The 22,848-nt window shown below is 39.3% G+C and overlaps 1 protein-coding gene across 14 annotated transcripts in view; it reads right to left on the reverse strand.

The window, feature by feature from the left end:
* Positions 1–2,319: 2,319 nt before the first annotated feature.
* The window catches only part of ELAVL2 (ELAV like RNA binding protein 2), a 495,600-nt gene continuing 475,071 nt past the window's right edge, over positions 2,320–22,848 (reverse strand). For 11 of the 14 annotated variants that reach the window (XM_042454412.1, XM_042454417.1, XM_042454411.1 and 8 more), the window contains 4 exons: positions 20,629–20,782; positions 18,377–18,602; positions 6,862–6,900; positions 2,320–5,095 (listed from right to left, as the gene is read on the reverse strand). In XM_042454412.1, coding sequence (XP_042310346.1) covers positions 4,765–5,095; positions 6,862–6,900; positions 18,377–18,602; positions 20,629–20,782 — 750 coding nt within the window. In that variant the 3' untranslated portion in view covers positions 2,320–4,764. Of the gene's footprint in view, positions 5,096–6,861; positions 6,901–17,068; positions 17,212–18,376; positions 18,603–20,628; positions 20,783–22,848 lie in introns of those variants that run through there. The other 3 variants (XM_042454409.1, XM_042454408.1, XM_042454420.1) reach the window with 2 other exon arrangements.

The following is a 22,848-nucleotide window of genomic DNA, read 5'->3' on the forward strand; positions in this document are numbered from 1 at the left end:
CCAGCTGTTCAGATCTGGCAGGGACAGTCTCAACTTAGCTTCTGTTATCACATGTTTTCAATTGCTTTTAAAGAGGTCCCCTTTCTTCATCCTTTCCCCACATTTCCCTTTTATACTCAGCTTATTTTAGTTGGTAGAAACTGAGAGCCTTATCGCATTACAAAAGAAAGATGAAAGACAGCAAGATAAAAGTGACTTTTTGCTTAACCTGTCTGACGCAGTCATTATTCCATTCTCCCTCCAGATGGAGCTAGTCATAAAAGGGTGGCTTTTGAACTGTTTTTGTTTTCCCAACAAGACAAAAGGTACTGTTTACCATCATCTCTGTTGGGAGCAACATGCAAGTGTGGTACGGGCATACAGGAAGGTAAGCAGAAAGCCGCTGCCTATCTTGCTGCCTCTTGTCTTACTTTTGTAATGTGATAAGGCTCAAAGTTCAAAGTGCAAAAGTAGTTTATACTCAGTTAATACAGAAGAAGGAAGACGAGGGGAGGAAAGCAATCTTGTCCTTCCCAGTAGAGTCAAAACAAAAGCAAATTGTCACAGTCTCTCCTAGGTAACTCGTGTATTCTTTCCCATTAACAACTTACCGTATATACTCATCCATAAGTCTAAAAATTTATGCCCAAAAATTGACCCCAAAATCCCAGTTCGATTTATTTACGGGTCACTGTGGCAATGTGATAACAGCTCTTTCAGATTTCTCCATGCAGTTTCTTTTTCTCTTGAGCCAAGCAGAAAGAGTCCTGGGTGACTGATTGATATTGCTGTTTGTTTAAGAGTCCCTCTCCTGCCCACATGCCTGGCTGAAATGCTGAAGCAAAAAGCCTCAATGAGAGCCCCTCTTGTCGCACACACACAAACACACGCTGAAGGAGCTTCCAAGATTTACCCTCAACCTATCCATGGGTCATGGCAAAATCCAAAATGTTGGCCCCAAAATCTGCCCTCAATTTATACATGAGGTCGACTTATAGTGGAGTATATAAGGTATGTCATCATGACCACATTTGTTGTCGCCTGACCAAAAGTGTTACAGTTTCCATCTATGAAATGTCAGAGGGCAAGGTTCACAACATTCTGGGAAGGGCTGCTCAGAGATTTCTGGTTCAAAAAGTAGCTCCTATAATACTAGGATACTGCTCTGCTATTACTTTTGGCAAGTATTTCCTGCTATGTATGTGTTCACTTGTGTGAGTCTTCCGTGCTATACCCCTATAATTGTTAAAAAATCTAACATGGGAGCCTTTCAAACTATACAATTACAGGACTTTGAATCCACTTTAACTGCCATGGCAAGATGCCACTGAATCCTAGGATCTGCAGTATAGAGAGCGGTATTGCTCTGCCAGGGAGCTCTAGTGCTTCACCAAACTACATAGTTCAGAATTCCATAGTATGCAGTCATGACAATTAAAGCAGAATCATAGCACTGTAATTGTGTAGTGTGAAAGAGCTCCTTATTAAAATATAAGCTTTAATATAGGGATGGGTAAGTGTAATACTCCAGATGTCATATGACTGTATCTTCCTTCAACTCAAGCCAGCAATGCCATGAGGGATACTAGGAGCTGCAATCCAACAATGTCTCGAGGGTTCATAGTTGCTGACTTATGATTTCTTACTAACCAAACAAAGTCCCTGTAACAAAAGAACCACAAAACAGCTTTTGCATTTAGAGAGAGCACATTTTGTGGGCTGAGGAATAGTTTATACTAATAGTTTTTATTTACATTGATAGGCCACTGAGGGAGGCTTCGGCCGAAACGCGTTTGGCCTCTATTTTTCCATTTTTAAACCTTTTTATAATTGCCCATATGTACTACTGGGTTATTTCTCACCCTTGTATTGTCTATTTGATATTGAACCAGGGCTATTTCCCCTGATTAGGATAATTTTACTGTGCTAGTTCATTTGATTAAATTTTTACATATCTTTGTGGGGTAAAACTACCCTTATAGACAACATTTTCGTTCTCGGGGTCATATTTTCTTCAGAACCTTTGGTTTTGGGTGGTTATGATTTCTTACTGCGATGGGAGTGGTAAATATCAATCCAACTTTATGTAGGTGTTCTGTCAGGCCTATTTCACACAATAAAACCTACCTGCAAAACTGAAGCCACGTGATAAAATCTGGATATGGACTGATAATATGCAGATCAAAAGATTTTGTTTTGCAGAGAATCCTGTTCTTGCAGTAGGTACAGAGTTTGAACCCATGTTCAAAATCTGTAGGGGAAAATACCTCACACCCAGGTAATAACCTTTCAAAAGTAAACCAAGGGCTAAAAGATCTCTGCGCCACACTGTTATTTCCCTTCAACTTTTGTTTATTGATGTACTGAACATGAAAAAGTACAAAGGATCCAAACACAAAAGAAAACATGTACAGCCTCTTTTAAATACTCAACAGAATATATTTTTTCTACTCCAACAGATGTGAATTAAGTCATACTGTACAACTTCAAATAAATACCAGCCTTACATTTTATTAAGTGCTCTGATAAACAGTGTAAAGTGAAGCCCAATAGTCATGCCTTCTCATCAATGCCATTTTTTTGTTCATCTTGCTACAGCAGCATATAGTAGCAAAGAATGTAGCTACTGTTTCCCCGCCCACCTGCCCCCCATCACCGCAATGGAACGCTTTTGTTTTCGGATACATAGAAAGTTTGTGTTAACCCAGAACAGTTGCTCGACACACCTAAAGACAAGTGTTTCTTAGGAAGCCAATTGATTTTGAGTAGCATTGAATGGGTCTAGCATGAAAAGTCGCTTGACACTTTAGCACACTTTATTCTCCCACAGTATTATGTACTGTACTATACTGAAAATTTATAACTACAGTTTCGTTTAAAAAATAAGAATCAAAAAAAGCAACTGCAAAGATCATGTACAAGTATGTTATGCATAGCACACTGCTTGTTCTAAGGGGAAGCGATATGAGCATCTCAGTTTATACAAAAAGCAGGACGTAACTATATAGTTGTCAGTGCATCCTGGTGAAGGCACTGCAGCCTTCAGCTTTTTAAAAATTTATTATAAGCTAGATGCTAATCAGAAAATATTTGTACTTTTTGACCTTAAATTTCTTCCATACATGGTAAAGACTTTATTATTTCCCCAAATAAGTGATTTAAGCATCATACAAAGTTAAATTTCAATAGCATACAGGTATTTATGATTCTGGTATGAAAAATGTAAGGAATTTGTTCAAAACCTATGGTTATACTCATTTTTTTTACCACAAACATATTTATAAACAAAAATGTAGCATCACCATAAACAGCTGAAGCTAGACTATCTACAGACAAAATTTGCAACGTATCTGATACACTGTAAATTCAAGTCCTCAGGACAACAAAAATGAATAAGCAGACCTCAAGTAACAATCTTAATGCCATTTACAAAGGAAAAAACATACAAAAACATTCAAAATTTGAACATCACTTGGCATGTTAAGTAAAGGAAACAAAAAACCAGAAGAAAACTCAAAAATATTAGCTGAAAAGAGGTTCATAAACTAAAGATCTTATTTACATTACACAAAGCTCAGGTGTTAGCCTTAAACGTAACTTTCAAAATACCTTCAAATATATCCAACGCAAGACTGCTCCTTCCTGGTCTGCCACTGTGCAAACCATGTGCAAACATCTTTGTTTTCTTTAAGACAAAACAATTCTTCAAACAATACTGCAAGTACATCACTAAACACCATGAGCTCTATCTGAAGGGAATTCTATAGGAAGAACAGATTTTTTCCCCCATCTCAGTTAATTTAAATTTCTTGCCTGCTCTTATATACTTTTAATTTTTTTTTCTTTTGTTTCAAAATCACAAGTTAATGTGAGCCACCTATCACATAGTAACCAGGATGTTCAGAGACTGCACCAACGATTACAAAATCAAAACCAGCAGTGCTTTCCCAGTGATTCCACTTCTTGAGTAACAAAGAACTCTAAAGAATTTCTACATCATAAATCTCTCTAAAGTGTTTTCCCCCCAACCACTGCAAATTTCCTGGTAAGTTTTAAAAGCTCACTAGGTGTCATATGAAGAGATTTCTCAAAGTATTCAAGTCAAAATATTTGTTCCAGGACCTGTAAAAAGTTTCTCCAAATTTTCTCTTTTTTATAAAAATAGATGCTTTGTTTTTTTTTTAAACCCACATCAAAGAGGCTCTTATCTCTTTGGCAAGGTACTGCTTTACGAAAAGTTCTCCATTAATCTTACAATAAGCTTTTATAATGCACCACCCCCCTTCCCCAACCCAAATTATAATTAGAAAATAAATATTTTTAAACTTTATAAATAAAAATGTAAACTTCAAAACACTTTTCTTAAACAGACTAAACAGCAAGGCATTAAAGTGTAAATCAAACACAACGTAAGAATAACAAACTCAAGAATTGTAACACAAAGCCTCAATATCTACTCACAGGTTCAAGGCAGTCGTGTAAAAGAAATTTCTTCCCTTAGCTCAAACATTTTAAAAGGTCCGCCTTCTTCAAAGAAGGCAATAGAATGCATTGTGACAGGTAAAAACCCTGTACCTTTGTCCATATTCAAACATAAGATATTTAAGAAGTTTTAATTCAAATACTAGCAATAAAAAATCTCACATATTTCTTAGGATGCTAGTCTGTTATCCCCCCCTCCCATCTCAACACTGACTTACAAAGACATTTACTAATGTATAAAGTTTCTTTTAACTTGCCTTTGTCGAATAGTTTTCAAATATAAACTGGGCTGAGGGCAACTCATTAGGCTTTGTGCGTTTTGTTTGTTTTAAACGAGACCTGCAAAACTCTGTCTCCAAGGCGGTATCCATTCAGGCTGGCTATTGCCATGGCTGCCTCATCATAGTTTGTCATAGTCACAAATCCAAAACCTTTGCACTTGTTTGTGTTGAAGTCGCGGATAACCTTCACGTTGGTAACTGCTCCGAAGGGTCCGAACATTTGCCACAGGATGCTCTCGTCCGCATCAGGAGCTAAATTGTATACAAAAATGCACCATCCGGTTCCCGCATGTCCAGGGATGTTGATCCCAGCCAAACTGGTCATTCCATCAATGGTCATTGGAGAAAACCTACTACCCAGTGCAGAAGAAGGAACACAAACAGAAAAAAATATATTTAGGAGAAGCCTAGTTCAGAGTAAGTATTTCAGAATGCAATCTATTTGCATATTAACCAAGAGCCTTTCTGCCTAGCCTTTGTCTGTATCTGTGCTAAGTGTGTGCTTTTGGCTGGAGGTACCCTATTTTTCTGAGCATACAAAGCCACAGTGAAGTGTCTTTCAAACCCATTGCCAAGATTACTGCTGTGGTTTGGAAAAACAACAACAACTCAGTAGCATACTGAGAGAATTGTTATAATCACAGCTCACATAAGCCTCTGTGTATTATCTCCTCTCTTACTCTTCTGAGGTCATTAGATGATTCGGCTGCATGTCCCCTACCACTTGGTATAACTCAGGGCTGGGGGAAATTTTACATCCCACTACATGTTGATAGACCTCAGGTTCCATCAGTCTCATCCAGCCTGCCCAGGTGGTTAGGACTGATAGCACTATCAGATCATCAAAATTGGCATAGGTTTCCTACACCTATTGCATCTGGATAATTCCAATTACTTGGCAGAACAAGATGTCTACAAAAAGTCCTCTGCTGTATTACAACAATAGTCACTTTTTTTTGTAGGGGCTGTCATCCTGCCCCTGCCCCCAAAAAGTGTGGTTCCATTTTTATATATTTTTTTTTAAAGGCATGCCTCAGCTACCAGAAATTTGAACAATATTGTAGTTCCCATGTCTGCAATGAGTTTGGCCAAGCATCCTAAGAACCTTACTACAAAATTCCTTTTTGTGATATACATAAAATTAGGTTAAATTCAGATGCTGCATTGTTATAATTTTAGCATTGGAAGTGATCTTCCAATCTTCAATTTTTTTCCTGGTTTAGTCCCTTAAAAAAAAACTTGTAAAATATTTTTAATGCTCCCTCTGTCTTACAATGCAATGACAATCTATTCAGGTTGCTCCTTCCACTAACCCAGAAAGCCATTATTAACACATTAGTTTTTAGTTATCCCAATTCTCTGAAAGCAGAATTGAAATCCTCACTAAGGCAAAGACCTAAAGAATTTGACGTCACGCAATGGGAGATCTGTTGTCTGGATTCCTGGCTTTCTTTTTATTTTAAGGTCAAAGTATCTAAATGGTGAACAGTTCCCTACCCAGAAAGCAGGAATAGGCACACAGACTTCCAGATGTTGCTAACCTACAAATCCCCACAATCTTCACCGCTGACAATACTGGCTTGGATTGATAATGACTGTATTTCATCAGCCTCTGGAGGGCCTTCCCTGATCCTATAAGTATTAGGCTGTCCTTATCCCTGTATCAAGTATGAACTCCCTTACAATCTTCATCCACAGAGGCAATGCTACTGGCATCTGTAAGGGACTTTCAGTGGTACCTCAAAGGCTAAGATAAGGCTTAAGCACACTAAAACACAAAGGTCCTAAAATATTACAAAATATGTAATTCTGACAGGAAAGGCAATGACACAATGACATACAACATTAAAAGCCAGGCACAAACTGCACAAGAAGTTACACAGAAAAGCAATATTAAAATGCTGGAAATTGATGAAGTCAAAAAAGAGATGACAAGACAGGAAGCGGTAAAGAAATGCAATTAGCTAAAATGATTTTAATTTCATAACATGCAAAGCACCCAATGTTATTTCATTTACAGAATATTAAAAGGTACCAATACTGCAAAATGTGTTCAATTCAATCACTATTTTAGTATTAAAAAATTAATTATTATGGACCTAACACAATTCCTCATTACCTCTTTACTCCATAAGCCATATTGAGCAGATTGTCCAACCTGAAAAACATATTTAGTAAAATGTTCAGTCTTTGGATCTTTTTACCTTCAATAAAAAGTTGCTACTTTTGTCTTGGAATGTTTCTCACCAAAGAGGTTGAGACGAGGGCTACTGATGTACGACTAATATATATTACCTACACTCACTCTGCCTCCCCCACTTTTGAGCGAGAAAGGGAGAGAGACTGAAAGTATTCCCACAAAGCCAGCCTTGATTAAATTTCCATTAGGTATTTATGTAAAAGAGCAGATCAGCCTCAGGAGGACATAAAACAAGACTTTAAATTCAACACTATCAAGACAATTAGGCATTTTAAAACAAGAAAACACCCATATTAGAATAGTTCAGAGAATCAATTTTATACCGAGATCAGTTCAGAAATCCTTACATAGGAAGGGTTATGTTGTCTACACTGTCACTTCATTACCAGAAAGCCTGTTGGGCTGAAATATAACTTCAGTTACTTTGTGCTTTTTCTGTTACTTGTTGGGAATTCCGTTCTATACAATTTCTGAAAGATTATAGAGATTGTCCCGAATTTAATCATATTTTGAACAGACACACTGAAATCAATGGAACATATCATTCATGACTAACCTAAGTAAATGTAATGATCTCTGTGATTAGAACTATATGCAACCTACAACCATGATACCCCAATTGTGTCCCAGGTATCTTATAACATTGTAAATATTTTATAGTTTTAAAGAAGTAGCTGTGTTACAGTATACATTTTATATATTCCATCTGTTCTTGATTAAATGTCAACTGTAGAGTGGCAAGCATTAATAATAAAAAAATCTTCCACATCAACTTATCTTGAACAAATAAGAACTTAACAAATCAGGTTGTTCTATGCTTCAAGAGAGTGATAAAGATATTGTTCACATTTTTGCTCAGGTCTCTTGCTAACTATTGTTGAGGAATCAGAATCCAGACTCAAGAACATATACTCCTATTTCCATCCCATCCCACATTAACCATACTTAAGTAAAACATCTTCGTCAAAATTAACTGTGGTAAATGCTACTTCACACAGAAATATGATTACCAATTTGACCTTTTCTTAGGTTGGGATGGGTTTAGCAGGTGGAGCACATAGTCTGAATGAGGCCCTATTTTTTTTTAACCCAAATTAAGAAGGAAACAGTACTGGCTAGCATCCTTTTTAAAATTTAAATGACAGTCAACACAGCTTGGATACAGCAACATATACACACATGGAACAAATATAGTGTTCTCCCTTGAAAAACAATACAAATTTAACTATTATCTCAAAGTGTCTAGTTACATACCTTAGGCATTAAGTTAGTCTCTCAAGGAGACCTAACAAGATTATGTAAAAAAAATCAATCCGTTCAGAATAGCAATTTGACCAAAAACACCTGATGGGCTATTGCGAACATGAATGTAAGACTTTCAGTGAACTGAAACCTTTTCTTCCTCTTGAATTTTGACCTCAAGTTCTTCCATACAATGTGCCTATGGTGGCTAGATCTGAAGGGTAGCATGTAGCAGCCTGCTAGTATACTGTCCAGACTCCAGACCATGAAACTCAGAAGGGCTAAACTGGGTTATTCTGTTTTCTCACTGCATAAGTGATAACAATGTGTGCCTTAATGTTTAAAGGGTTTTTGCTTTACCTTTGATTTTCTATTGATTTTTTTTTTTTTGAAAGGTCAGCTACAAAGTTCTATAAGACTGTCTTAAAGTTGCAGTACTGTTGTGGAGACCCTTTAAGCCAGGAAAGCAATAAATATATACAGATTTAGGATTTTCTATTATAAATAATGACAGAATGTACCAAATAAAATACAAAGACAGGGGAACATGAATGCTAACGCTGCTTTTGACTTTTTAAAAAAATAAAATAAAAAATTTATTTTAAGTTTTATACTTTTATTTTCAAGGGGGGAAGTCTGATTTCTCAACTCAAGATGTTCTAGAAGACTTGAGGGGAATTTAATTTCTGCCACATTAGAAATCCCTGAGGAAATTGTTCATGGGTTAAGATTGCTTTGGTTCCATTATTTAAAAGAGAAGTATCTAGTGGTTCCCATGGTATACTATGTTATTTACCAATCTATTGCATTAAGAAGTCAGAAGACAAAGCAGCCTCCGCATATACATTTGGTTCTTCCCATCATTTTTAAAATCACAATTGTACTTTATAATGAATATAGAATGAGGTAGTCCATGCTTTCTTTCTTTCTTTCGGACATGATTTCTTCACATTTAATGAGAAATGCTCCATTTTAGACACAGCTCCCATAATCTTCATATATCTGCGAGTAATTATGCATGATCTAATTTGCACAATTATAGAAGCAAATGGAAGACTATGTTAAGCACTTGATGTTATCAGCCTAAGGAATAAATTATTTAATTACAAAATTGTTCTAGTGAAAAGAAGCTGTTACTGGGAAGGGGGGGGACCCTTCCTAACTCCTAGACTTCCATCATGTAGGCCCTGAACATTAGAGGCAGACCTGGTACTATTACCTTTAATTTAGTACTTACATACCATAGAAAGACAATCTCTGTGGTGAAATTAAGACAGAATGCTTTTTAAGAGAACTGAAAATGGTGTGAGAGAAGCATTGCTTGCCATGGTCTCATTGTTGCCCATGGACAAATAATGTTTTGTAGCTCTCTGATCCACACTAAATAGTGTGTTTTTCTCACATTGCTGTTGTTTTTCTCATATTACTGTTTTCACTGGTAAAAACGTTTATTTGGTATTCTTTAAACACACACACACACACACACACACACACACTGCAAAACCAGGAATAACCATGTGATAACTATGCACACTGTGGGCAGAAATACATCTTTCAAATCATCTGTTGCAACTTCCATACATTTATTCCTCTCACTTTTCTCTGTATTTATACATACATTATAGTAAATGTCCATATATTTATAGATTACTATCAAAATAATTATTTGCCCAGAATTAGTTAAGTATTTAATTACTTGAGTATTTCATCATTTGTGTACATACAAATACTGATAAATAGAATCATGAGTATTTTGGAGGGGAAAATTTGGGTTCAGTCATCCACAAAATTCACCTGGGGTTGTTAGCATATGAATGCCAGCATGTTGGACATTCCCGGACAAATATGCAAAGGTGTATTAGAATAATATAAAAGAGGAAAATATGCACAAGACAGAATACTGATTGTGGATACTTATCCTCTCTCAAACATCTTGAGATGCTTTCAAGTAAGTGTTTTAAGTCTTACTACCACCACTTAACTACCATCTTGGTAATATCAACCTAAATATATTTTGTAGCTGCACTAGGTGTGTACACTCCACATTTTGTCATGCTTTAATCCAAACAGGGGTAGGGAGTAGTGGTGATTTGGGGGTTGGTTATTCCTTGTCCTACTCCAGAGTAAAATATTTTTTCTTAATGTTACTCCTATTCCTGCAAAACTTCTTACTCCTTCTCCCCAGTCCTGGGGATAAGCCCCAGTTGGTTTGCAAGACTGGTGCACATGCGTGTGTGCATGTGTGTGAGAGTGTCTCTTTGCCTCCCAGTCCCTTTCCCAGTGCAATATAATAAAACTGTTTTTTGGTGTCTACATGTACAATATAATAACAGGAATAAGGTGTAACAAATATATTTTGTTACTCCTTATTCTTACTCCTGTAAAAAGCTCTTACTCCTTTACTTCTTACTCCTACTCCCCAGCCCTGAATCTAAAGCATGCAGTTTGTAACACAATACTGCTTCTCTCCAATACCAACAAGTAATGAAGGATGTGGAAGATGATGAATTCTGAAACAGACAGCTATCTATCTCTGTTTTTAGTGAAGAACACAGCCATTACTATGAGTCATAGGGTTACTATGAACAGAATTCTCAGATTTGTCAAACTGTATTTATTTATTTTAACAAGCAGCTAACAATTGAGTAACAACTTATCACTGGTGGAACATTACTAGCAATGCTTTTTATGTTCGTAGAGTGATAGTTCTATTAATAAACCAGGAAGAAAATTGGAGGTTTATGACATTACAGTATTGGTTTAATTGTGTAAATCCTAACTGAGGTAACTCAGCAAAATGGAACTCATCAATTGCAGCGATTATCTACCTAGGCTAGCACAACTGAGCAATGATGTTCCTTATCGAGGGCACTGGGGGTGGGAATTCAGTGTTCTGAATGAAAAGATAAATGCTTAAGCATGCTTGCAAAATTCCAGCAGTGAGTCATAAGCTATATAATGCACTAGACAATTCCAGGATCCAAACTGTAATTCTGCCTAGAAGTAAATCCTAATGAAGATTTTACAACTCATTCTCAAGTCACAGGCTGGAACTAGATCCACTAAAGATCTCCTCTAGCCAGACTCACAGAAGGATTCTAAGGGGCTGTAAAAATCTGTCTCCAATGTGACAACTACTTTCAAGCACCCTAATTCTTGTCAGGTTTCAATCAAAATTTATGCTATGAGAGAATTCCAGGATTTCCTCCTCCTGAACCCCCCATCCTATATGTTATTATTTTTCAGCTCCCCAAAATACCATCCCAACCTTCCCATAACTGGCATTTGGCAGCTGAAGCAGCAACAACAGTGCATGAACAACAACAACAACAAAAAAACAAAAAAATGAGTTTTGTGTCCCTTCTATGTTCCATCTTTTTCACCATGGTACACTCAGTAACAATGTGCCAGACCATAAGCGCCAGGGACCCACAAGAGCTGTAACTATGACTGTAAATTTAAGCTCTTGGGAGAAATAAATGTCTTCCTTATACACCTCTGTTGCTCCTGTCACATTTTCACAGAATTAAGAAGTCTAGTTCTTCAGTTCTGCAACTGGCTGTAGTCTTAGGTCTCACCAATACTTCTTCTGGTGCCCAACAATGTCACACATAACTGCTATTAAATCAGCTTTGCTGGTGGCAAATGGTGTAGGAGGTGGTATCAGGCTGAGAAGCTTTCCAGTCCTTTTACTGATGGGTTCCAGCATCCTCTCAAAGCCAATATTATAACTAATTCTATGCAGACTAACCCTGACTGGCAGTTCAATTCCCTATGGCTGGCTGTGGGGTCCTTGGGTTGTGCTGCATCCTCCCAGGGTGAGGCCAATGGCAATTGGACTATATAGGTCAGGGGTAGGCAATCTTTTTGAGTCGGGAGCCGGGTTGCTGTCTCTCAGACAACTGGAGGGCCGAAGCCAAAAAATAAATAATTAAATAATTTTTTAAAAAAATTTTTAAATATATAAATAAACCAGGACAAATGTAGGACAAAATTTTCAAATGGAAGACACTTTTTTAAAAAAAACAGAGGACACGTGAAAAAATTTACTGATTTTTTAAAAAATGTTAATATAAATGCATGTTTCTGAGGCTTCTATAGACAATTGCCCCCCAAAGGCCCCGGTGGCAATCGGTGGCAGGACCGGGCTGGGGCCGGTCCCAAGGCCTCGCCGGGCCGCAGGTTGCCTACCCCTGATATAGGTTATACAGTATAGCGCAAATGGGATGTAGTGGCTCAGTGGTTAAGACACTGACGCCGACAACTGCAAAACTGGCAAGTCGAGGCCCATGTACTGCATGATGGACTGAGCTCCCATAACTAGTTACAGCTTCTGCCAACATAGCAGTTTGAAATCATGTAAAAGTGCAAGTAGATAAACAGGCAATGCTTCAGTGGGAAGGTAAAAGCTTTCTGCACAGTCACACTGTCCACATGATCCCAGAGTTATCTTTGACAACACTGGCTCTCTTGGTTTAGTATATCAAAAATAAGCACCGCGCCCTACAGTCAGACACAACTTGACAAACTTGTCAAAGGGAAAAACCTTTACCTTTATATAGTGCAAAGGTTATATAATGCAGAAGCAAAGAAAGAAAATTAAGGTGTGCAAGCATAATTCTTTCCCTCATAGCTAAGATATTTATTCCTCAAATGGGAGGTATGCCCCACTGAGTGGTGGAAAATTCAGGGGGGTGGTGAGGGAAAAGAGGGCAGCAGGGGAACTGCCAGTCCAAGTACTGCTGAAGAAGAAAGACAAGGGGAAACCAACAGCCTTTAAGACTATGGTGGGGATGAGGATTGCATGAAATTTCTTTCCTGGGTCCTTTAAAACCACTGTGCAGTCTTGCTGATTGTTTCCTGTGGTAGTGTCTCCAGCGCTTCGCCTACCCATGCAAGCTCACTTCCTAAGCCACATATTTCACTAGTACTGTGGGCCCTTGGTATCCACTGGGATTTGGTTCCAGGACCCTCTGTGGAAACCAAAATCTGTGGATGCTCAAATCTCATTATATACAACAGCATGGTAAAATGGTGTCCCCTGTAGAAAATAGCAAAATCAAGGTTTGCTTTCTGGAAATCCCCCCCCCCCAATAATTTCAAGCCGTGGATGCTTAAATCTGTTGATGCAGAATCCATGGATACAGGAGTCTGACTACTGGTGACACCATTTGGGAAATTCTTGCAAGGCTTGGGCTCAGGGCATCACTATGTAGCACAAAGCAGTGCCATTTTGGGGCAAACTGACTGACTGGAGCAAGGTATTAGAGCACATGGTGGTAGGGGAGAAGCGGCAGCAAAAAGTAGCTTTCAAATTTGGAACCTTGCTTAAGCTTGTAAACTTTGCCTTTCTTTTGCTGGAAAAGGCCAAGAGAAGAGGAAGCAGAAGAAACAATTTTTGTATATGTGTGTGTGTGTGGAGGAGGGAGGGGACCTGTAGCTGTGTGGAGAAGGCATGTCTCTGGGGAATGAGGGGGCCGAATATCTAGAGTTGATTCTTGGAAAAAGTCCACCATAAAGCAGCTCCTGTAGTTATAATATCTCAATTTTCCTATCCACAACAGTCTCCAGACCAGAGCATGTGGCCTCCGAAAACACACTATCCACACAACAGCTGTGCCCCTCTCTACCTTGATGATGGAGGATTGTGGGTCCTTACTCACCAGGTAGAAGCTTCTCCCTTTACACCTAGTCACTTTGGGAGTAGTGATGGAGCAGCTGGCTGAGCAGCCGCCAAAAATCCTCTTGCCTGCGTCAGTCTTTGCAGCAAGGCCAGCATGGATGAGAGGCTTCTTGGTCGCTGCTCAGCCAGCTGCTCAGTTGCTGTTCCCAGTGTGATCAGGTGCAAAAGGATCAGTGACTGATCAGAGACCAAGAGATCTCTTATCTGCACCAGCCTTTGCTGCAAGGCTGGCATGGGTGAGAGGCTGCTCAGCCAGTTGCTCCCAAAGTGACTGGTGCGAAGAAAATCAGGGACCAAGATTGATTGTTCTAAATTTGCAGCAGACCTAATATCAAGAAACACACACTGTGGGTCGCTAAGGTTCTTGCCCAAGAGGAAAAGGGGCAGTAGCCTGAAAAAGTTGGGGGACCACTTATACAAGGAGATTAGTAACATAGGAAGTTCATTGCCCTAGCAATTCTCAGCTTTTATATGTTATTTCCCCAGCCTCCAACTGCCAAGATCACTAATACAAATTAACCCTTTCTAAACAGCTGTTAACCTTTAGTCATGATGCTAACAAGGACTCCAAGACCCATCTGCCTGATACATAGTATCATCTTTTCAAACTCTGGATTCATGTAAGATGTTAGGCTTGTGTACATCAGGGGGAAATGTCTGAGTGTCCTCATTTCCCAGTACCTTCCCCGAAGCCATCCTGTGTACCTTTTTCTAACCAGTAACATCAGGCAGATTGTCAGCACTACACAAATGTCCCTGCGGGTCCACAGCCACTGCTCCTTCTGTCTTTCAAAGCCAGGACTGATCTTGGCAGGTGTCACCATTTTTTAAACTCAGGAGTTTTCTCCAGTGTTTACACAGACAGGTGTCACCATTTCCAGGCCACTTCCCAGGCCAAACAGTGAGGTTTTCTTTAACTCTTTCTGCCTCTGCTGGTATGTCCATCTATCAGAGGTAAATGAAGTGCCCAGCATGTGATCTGAGCGCTTAGTCTGATCTTAAAAGCAAGTGGTTGCGAGTCCACGCTGGCAGGACAGGAGGGGAAAATTTCACTGTTTGGGTCCAGAAACTGGTCCAGACATTGAAATGTCAACCTCAGGGCAAACTCTGGAGGAAACTCAAGACTGTAAAAACCTTTGATACCTCAAAAATACAACATATCTGGGGCATAAAGGGCAATGTGTTGTGTGGCCTTATTGCCTGAGATTCAGCCCAGATTTGGCATGGGAGGGCTGGGTTTTAAAGTACAGTTGGCCCTTGGTATCCATGGACATGCCATCTGCGGATTTGAGAATCCTCGGCTGGCAAGCCTATGTTGTCCCCAATGATGGCGCATGCACATATCCATGCTGCCATTAGGGCCAAAGGGACTTCACCTGAAGCCACGTGCATGTGGCTGGGAGATTCCCATAAAAGAAGATCTCTGGTCCCCCTGAGTGAGTTCAGGGTTCTGCTGGAGAGTGCTATTGTCATTGTGTGTACCTGTGTGGCTCCTGCTCCCGCCCCTGTTCATACGTACACTTGTATCCTCCTTGCCCTGGCTCCTCTTCTGTGGCGGAGGTAGGTAGGTAGGCTAAAAAGGCACCTCTCCTCCCTTGGGATGGATAGCAACATCTGTGTACTTGGTGGAGGGAGGAGGGGTGGCCCAGCAGAGATTGATGCCCTAAGGCAGGAGTGAGCCATTCCACACCCATGTTGTAGCCCCAGGAGAGGTATATGTGTGGCCCTGGTACTCGGCCCCTGCCAAGGCTCACCCCAGGAAGAGCCAGCCCACCCCAAGGAGAAGCCCCAGGGAAGGAGGGGAAGTAGGTAGATTTTTCTTTTGAGGAAGGAGGGAAGAAGTCAGAAGGGTAAAGAAGTCAAGAAAAATCTCTCTCCTTCCCCTCCTTCCCTGGGGCTTCTCCTCAGGGGCGGCAGGGTTGGGCTGGCTGTTCCAGGGGAAAGCCTTGGTAGGTGCCAGGGCCAGGATGCTGCCTGGGTGCATATTCCTCTCCCATGGCTATGGCAGGACAAAGGGGGGGCTCGCTCCTTCTGCCTTGAGGCATCTCGGTCCCTGCTGGGCTGTCCTCCCTCTCACTGCCAAGTGCGCAGGCACTGCCATCCATCTCAGGGGAGGACAGGTGCCTTTTCAGGCTCCCTGCCTTCACTGCAGAAGAGTAGCCAGGGCAAGGAGGATACACATGTATGTATGCAGGGGGACTCCCTCAGGAGGACCAGAGATCTTCCTTCATGAGACTCTCCCAGCCACATGCATGTGGCTTCAGGTGAAGTCCCCTTGACCCTATTGGCAGCATGGACATGTGCATATGCCACCACTGGGAAAAATGGGACTTGAGCATCTGGGTATATATGGGTGTGGGTCCAGAATGAATCTCCTGCAGATACCAAGGGCCAACTGTAATGTACAGAACTCCATCTTTTTGGGGAAAGAGTGAGGAAAATTTCATGGTGAAAGTGAATGTCAAACAGAATAAATTCAGCATGTTTATTGAAGAGGTCCTCTTTCAAGTAAAATACCTCTTCTGTTATGACACATGACTATCCTCACTTACAAACTTTGCATTTATCATGTTCCATTTTGTGAGTGGTTACTGGAAGGTAAACACAAGCTTAATTTGTAAGCCTGCTCTGAGGAAATCCTGTGGGAAGGAAAACGGTTTTATTTCAGGGAATACACGTGTCTTTTAATGTCTCCGTTGATCCTTAACAGAAGTAGGAGAGAGTACACCTATCTCTACATTGCATCAGTTACACATACCTCCTCATTTCTTTTAATAAACAACTACAGTGAATCGGTTTGGGGTAAAAAAAAATAGTTGAAATTCATAAGGCTGATGCTGAAAATATCATAGGGCTCTAAGTGTCAGTATCCTGTTCAAGAGAGTGACAGAGACAGAAGCAGGCAGACATGAGGAAGAAGAAATGAACACAGTAATTTTTTTTTAAAAAAAATACTAATAAAATAAGTGGGGGAGTCAAGAATGAATGAAAGCTCTTTCTATGCAAATGCCATCATGTGTGCTGTATTTTCTTTTCCCTTCAGATTCATCTACCATCTTTCCCCAAACAATGTGTATCACACAATCTGCAAGCTTGTAGGTGATATAGGGGATAGCTGAACCATTGTATCTTGAATAAAGACTGCTCAGGGATTTCAAAGGGCCACAGGACATTGCATGCCCCAACCCTGGCATTAACCATTTCTACAGATGTTTATTTACCTCTTTTCATGCCAGTGCAGCAATTCCCCAATGACCTTACTTCAGGCACAGTATATTCTGGGATTCCTCTTCTGAGCAGTGCTACCTCTGCTCCGGCACTCAGTACTGGAGCAGGCAGTCTGCCTATGGAGAAAGGGCAAGTCTACTTTTATTCAATATTCAGCGGCTTTACAGAGTTATCTTCTGAAGGGGGAAAACAAACTAAAAAAACAAACTAAAACCAAAAACCAAAAAAATCTCCAGAAAGACTAGAAAATCCACTGAATACTGAATAAAAAGAACTGCCTCTTTCTGGTCCAGGAGAATGGCTCGCTAGAACAAATGTTTTGTGGGTGAACTAGTTAACTACAGAAAATGCAATCAAGTTGCTTCAGTTAAGTTGCTTAGTTAATCCTGCCACTGGCCAAATCCTTAAAGTGGAAATATTTTTTTCTAATTTGTCTGTTTTTTTAAAAAGTAAGTACAACCAGTCTTTTTAATTCGGCTATTCTTCTGCTTTTCACAATGATACTCAATTGTTTCCTTCAGTTTGTTTTAAAAGTAACTTTTCTTAAAATGAATAAAATGGGAACTAAAGAAAAACAGCATCAAATTTAGAACAAGTATAGATATGCAAGTATGTGAACATCTGCACACACATGTGAACATATACAGTCTTTCATAAAACAGCACTGAATGCATACAAAGCTCCAAGCAGTTAACAAATACAGATTAACACATTATTTATTTCAATTCACACCATCTGTCCTTTTCAGTATACTAAAATATCACAGAGAAAAGCATATGGCTGCAAGCTCTGTGTCACAGGAACAGAGACCCACACACAGAAACAGCAAACTCCTCTTTGTATATATACAAAAAAATCTGATTTTTTTTCCCAACTGTAAAGAAATGCAGAGTGAACAGTATGATTCAAAGCAGTAACTCTAAGTTAGAAAGGAACAGGCTTTTTCCTTAGCAATTTATCATGCATTTATACATTATCTGATTTGAAACTGCATACCCCACAAGATAAAAATAACCCCCAAATCATGAAGTAAATTGGAAAAAAAATAATGTTTCCCATTGTTTAGGTGTTATTAATTAGCTGCTTAAACTTTCTCATCTGTTTATAGCTGCCAACAGATGGCAGTGCTTTTAAGTAAGTATTTACTGCTGTGCCTCTCAGACACAAAAAAGTTTAGAAACCTAAACAATGCTCAGATGTGAAAACACAATCCTCCTACCATGGAAGGTTAAACTGATGCAGAGGAGATTTCACATGAGACATCATGCCATTCCCACTTACCTAAAACGTTGAGCCTGCTGAGCTAGAGGTCCTGGATACCGTCTGTTTGGAGACTGGTACAGTTGAGAAAGGATGGCCTGATTTGTTTTTTGGCTTGGATTGTTGGCAAACTTTACAGTGATTGGCTCTGTGGCACCTGGAGGTTTCTGCCCATTCAAGCCTTTGATCGCTTCTTCTGCCTCAATCCGCTTGTCAAATCGGATGAAGCCCACACCCCTTGATACTCCTGCACAAAAGTTGAAGGCAAAGGGGTAATTCATCTTTCACTTTTAAAGCTTGTATGCATGTTCCACCACTGTCCCTCAAAAGATTCAATTTCTACAACAAGTATGCAAGCAAACAAGCTTTCATTTTTAGCCAGACATGCAGGCGGAAGGAGAACTCTTAAACAAACAATAATATCAATCAATTACTCAGGATGCTTTCTGCTTGGATCCAGAGATAAATAAACTCCTCTCTACACTGCATGGAGAGATCTTAAAGAGCTGCTATCACATTGCCATAGTGACCCGTAAATAAGTTGACCTGGGATTTTGGGGTCAATTTTTGGGCATAAATTTTTAGACTTATAGACAAGTATATACGTAACCCAAACAGGGAAGAGTGTTGGTAATCTAGCATACTAAGAACATGCCAAGGTCACCAGAATTAACAGTCAGATTTAACATCAAATTTTGGAATGGGGCAGTCTTCCTCAGCTTGAGGCAATCTGGATGTTTCTCCTTATGAATCACATCAATACCAGTACATATGGTCAACAGTCAGGAATTAAAGGAGTTGTACTTTCAAACACTGAAAGACAACAGCATGGGGAAGGCTAATACAGGACAGGAGGACAACATATGCTGGAAAGGAGAAAAAGTAGCCTACAGTACTCCTGAAACCCTAATCAAGAACATGATAAGTAACATCTCTGCCTGTCTTAACCAACAGAAACACACACTGAATTCCTTCTTGGCCTTATTTACCAGTGGCCAACATACATGTATGACAATGCATGAGTACAGCCATGAGTACATGACAATCTTAGGAAGGTTGAGTCTCAGTCCTGGGAAAAGCATGGGATACAAATAAATATAATAAATAAATAAATAAATAAATAAGGTTGGATTGGGAGGTCAGTGGCAACAATGGCTAATATCTGAGCCAGATGCATCTTATATGTTCCAGGAATGGACCACAGAGAATATTCTCCCTTCTGCGTCTGCTACTGAAACACATCAGCACTTATGATTGGTTCTAGACCATTCCTCAATTTGATGTGCTTCTATACAGTATTCTGGAATTGCTGGTTGCAGGATAGAAGTAGAAATCCTGTTGTTGCCCTTCTGCTGTATCATATGTGGATGTAAAAAGTCTGCCTTATGAGAAGAAGATGCCCCCAAGGCCACCAAATCATTTTTGAAATTTTGTTCCATTCACTGAAGAAAAAGTGATCAAGTTTGTGATGTCTAAAAATTAAGTGCAATTCAGTACAAAAAACAAAAACATACTGGGTATACTCTTGGGATTTTAAACTATGCAAACTCTTGTTAACATGGAAAGGTGCTCCACAGTTCATCCTCTTTAATAGATTAATTTACTTCATTCGGATTATATTACATCGCAGAGAAAAAGTTAAGAGCAATGTGTTTGATAAGGTGACAGTGTTAGGAAAGCTAAAAATGAGTTTAGTAAGAATAATAGAACTGTTCAATATTTATGCATCTTATCAATATGCCTTTCACACTCCTTTTTAATATTTTTTTAAACCCAGGGGATTTGTTTTACATTCTTTAGTAGTAGGATAAGGCAACTTTTCAAAGTCTTAGTAACAATTTCCTATTTAAGGTTTGTGCAGTCTTCACCTAGGAGCGCTTCTTTGTTAGACTTTCCTCTTCCCCCTCCTCCCAAAAAAAACACCCAACACCCCTGTTTATTAGCATTTTTTAAGAAACACGGGGACTATTTTCACTCAGTAGCTTGGAAATAAAGATTATAGGAGCTGTAAATTTATTACAAGGCATGACAGGCTTCAAACCTGCAGCTTCAAGGTGGAAATGACTCAGGCTGGCTGGCTGACTACATTCCAATACTGTATCTATTTTTGTCTATGCATATTTATGAACAATTCCACCAGAAAATTGTATTTTCTAGCCCACATACACCTTTGATATGTTCTGGAGGCAAAACTGTTGTATTGGAAGGTAGAGTATTTCACAACCTGCTAGGTTGAAAAAGTGAAAGACTATGCAGAACAACTTTCTACTTACCAGTGACTTGGTCAACTAGAATACGAGAAGTTATAATTCGTCCATACTGGGAGAACAGCTGCTCCAGTTCTTTCTGGGTCATTGTTTTTGGGAGACCACTAACATATAAATTTGCATCTCTAATGGAAGCTGAGCTTGGTCGCGCATAGGAAACCTGTAGGATAAGAGAATAAAACATTTTCAGTTCTTCATAAGGAACAGGCCGCTTCAAGTACAGAGGTTGCCTTCCTTTAAAAAAAAACATGGAGGTGAACAACATGAATTAAGGATTTCTTTTTAGAAGAGCTTCTTGTTTGTATCAGAAAAAAATTCAATTTGCGAAACTTCATCATTATTGGTTCACATATCCTGGCTCTGTTTCAGCTGAAAGCCACGAAAGAAAAATATATTTATGGACAGCTTAATTTTTTCCCTTCTCTTATACCTTTAAAAGTCTCTAAACACACTATCCATATGGCAGTCACAGGAAAATCCTACGGGCAACTTTCATAAAATTCTGCCAAGTCTCCTGGTTTATGGCTGTTCATATTGCCATGAACTACCACCACCACACACAGGATACGTGCAACCAGCTGGCCACTGTGTAAGAGAAGGATTTCTGAGTATCTTTTCTAATTACTACCCTATATGTGAACAGCTGTGTGAAGCCACTTTTCTGTTTGCTTGTTTTTCCATGACAAAATCCCTTCTGTAACAAGCATATGCATATGGATGGATGTGTGTGTGTGTGTGTGTGTATTTATATATCTATATCTGTAAAGTCACAAAAATGTAACTAGCTAACAGAAAGCAGTGTTACAGCAAGGGAACTATATAATTCTGCATATAAAATATTTTTAAAATAATAGAAAAGTGCTATTAACATCTTTTTAAAAAAATCCCTCAGGGTTTTTATTAACCAACATTAGATCAAGTTCTCCTTCAACTATTTTAACTAATGCCAGGCCAGTTCTCTCTTGTACTGTTTAATGTATCTCCACTGAAATGTGCAAGATTAATATAGGAACAGGGCTTCGAATTGCTTAGGTCTGTCTGAAAAGAGTTCTTAGCTCATCAAAATTTCATTTACACAGTTATGTAACACACTTATACAATACACCAAGGACATGTCGTCTTTAGAACACAACTTTACTTTGCTTTCGCAGTACTGTACAATTTCTTTTTTTAAATTGTCCAACACTTCCGTCAATATCATACCTCAGATTTAAAATTTCTAGTTGTGCAACATACACTGCTATTTCCCCTGTAAAACCAGAAGCCTCTAAAAACTATCTCCCAAGGAGACCCTATTGGACACTTCATAGAGCAACAAACAAAACCTAAAACTCCATTCTATTCATTCAGGTGGATTGCTGAATCTAAGCTAGGTATTCCAAACCAGGACCCACAACTGGAAAATACTTGGTGGGAGGGAGGGAGGGAGAGAGGGAGAGAGAGAGAGAGAGAGGGCAGCTGAAACACCATTTAATTTACAACCAATGTACATATAAGTAGTCCAAATATTAATCAACTAGTCAATCCACTGTAACAGCATGCTCTCCTACAGGCTTTTTGTACCATTACTAAAATTTGCAAATACATTTTTAAAAAATACAGTGAAAGCTAATGTGACTTACATATCTAAAACACTGAATATCTCATGACAGTTTCTGTGGACAACAAAACCAACCACAATATTCATTTATATTCCAACTTTTTCAAGTTTAAAACTCAAGGTGGTTTGAAGGTAAAGGTTTCCCCTTTGATGTGATTGTCTAGTCACATCCGACTGTAAGGGGCAGTGTTCATCTCAGATACTAAGCCAAGGGAGCCAACATTGTCAAAGATGGCTCCTTGGTCATGTGGCCAGTATGACTCCACACAGAACACGGTTAGCTTCCCACCAAAGTACAATTGTCCCTCCATATTTGCTAGAGTTAGGGGCACAAGAGCCCTGTGAATACTGAATAACCGCAGATAACAAAAACACCATGTTTTTAGCTAAGAGGACACCTCTCTAGGAATCCCTAGGTCCTCCAGTGCAACTCTGTGGTCAACCTAGTTTTTTGTGGGTTTTTCGGACTATGTGGCCATGATCTAGAAGAGTTTCTTCCTGACGTTTCGCCAGCATCTGTGCCTGGCATCTAAGATGCCAGCCACAGATGCTGGCGAAACGTCAGGAAGAAACTCTTCAAGAACATGGCCACATAGCCCGAAAAACACACAAAAAACTATGGATGC

The sequence above is a fragment of the Sceloporus undulatus genome, chromosome 2, assembly GCF_019175285.1.
Source record: "Sceloporus undulatus isolate JIND9_A2432 ecotype Alabama chromosome 2, SceUnd_v1.1, whole genome shotgun sequence".
NCBI classification, from domain to species: Eukaryota; Metazoa; Chordata; class Lepidosauria; order Squamata; family Phrynosomatidae; genus Sceloporus; species Sceloporus undulatus.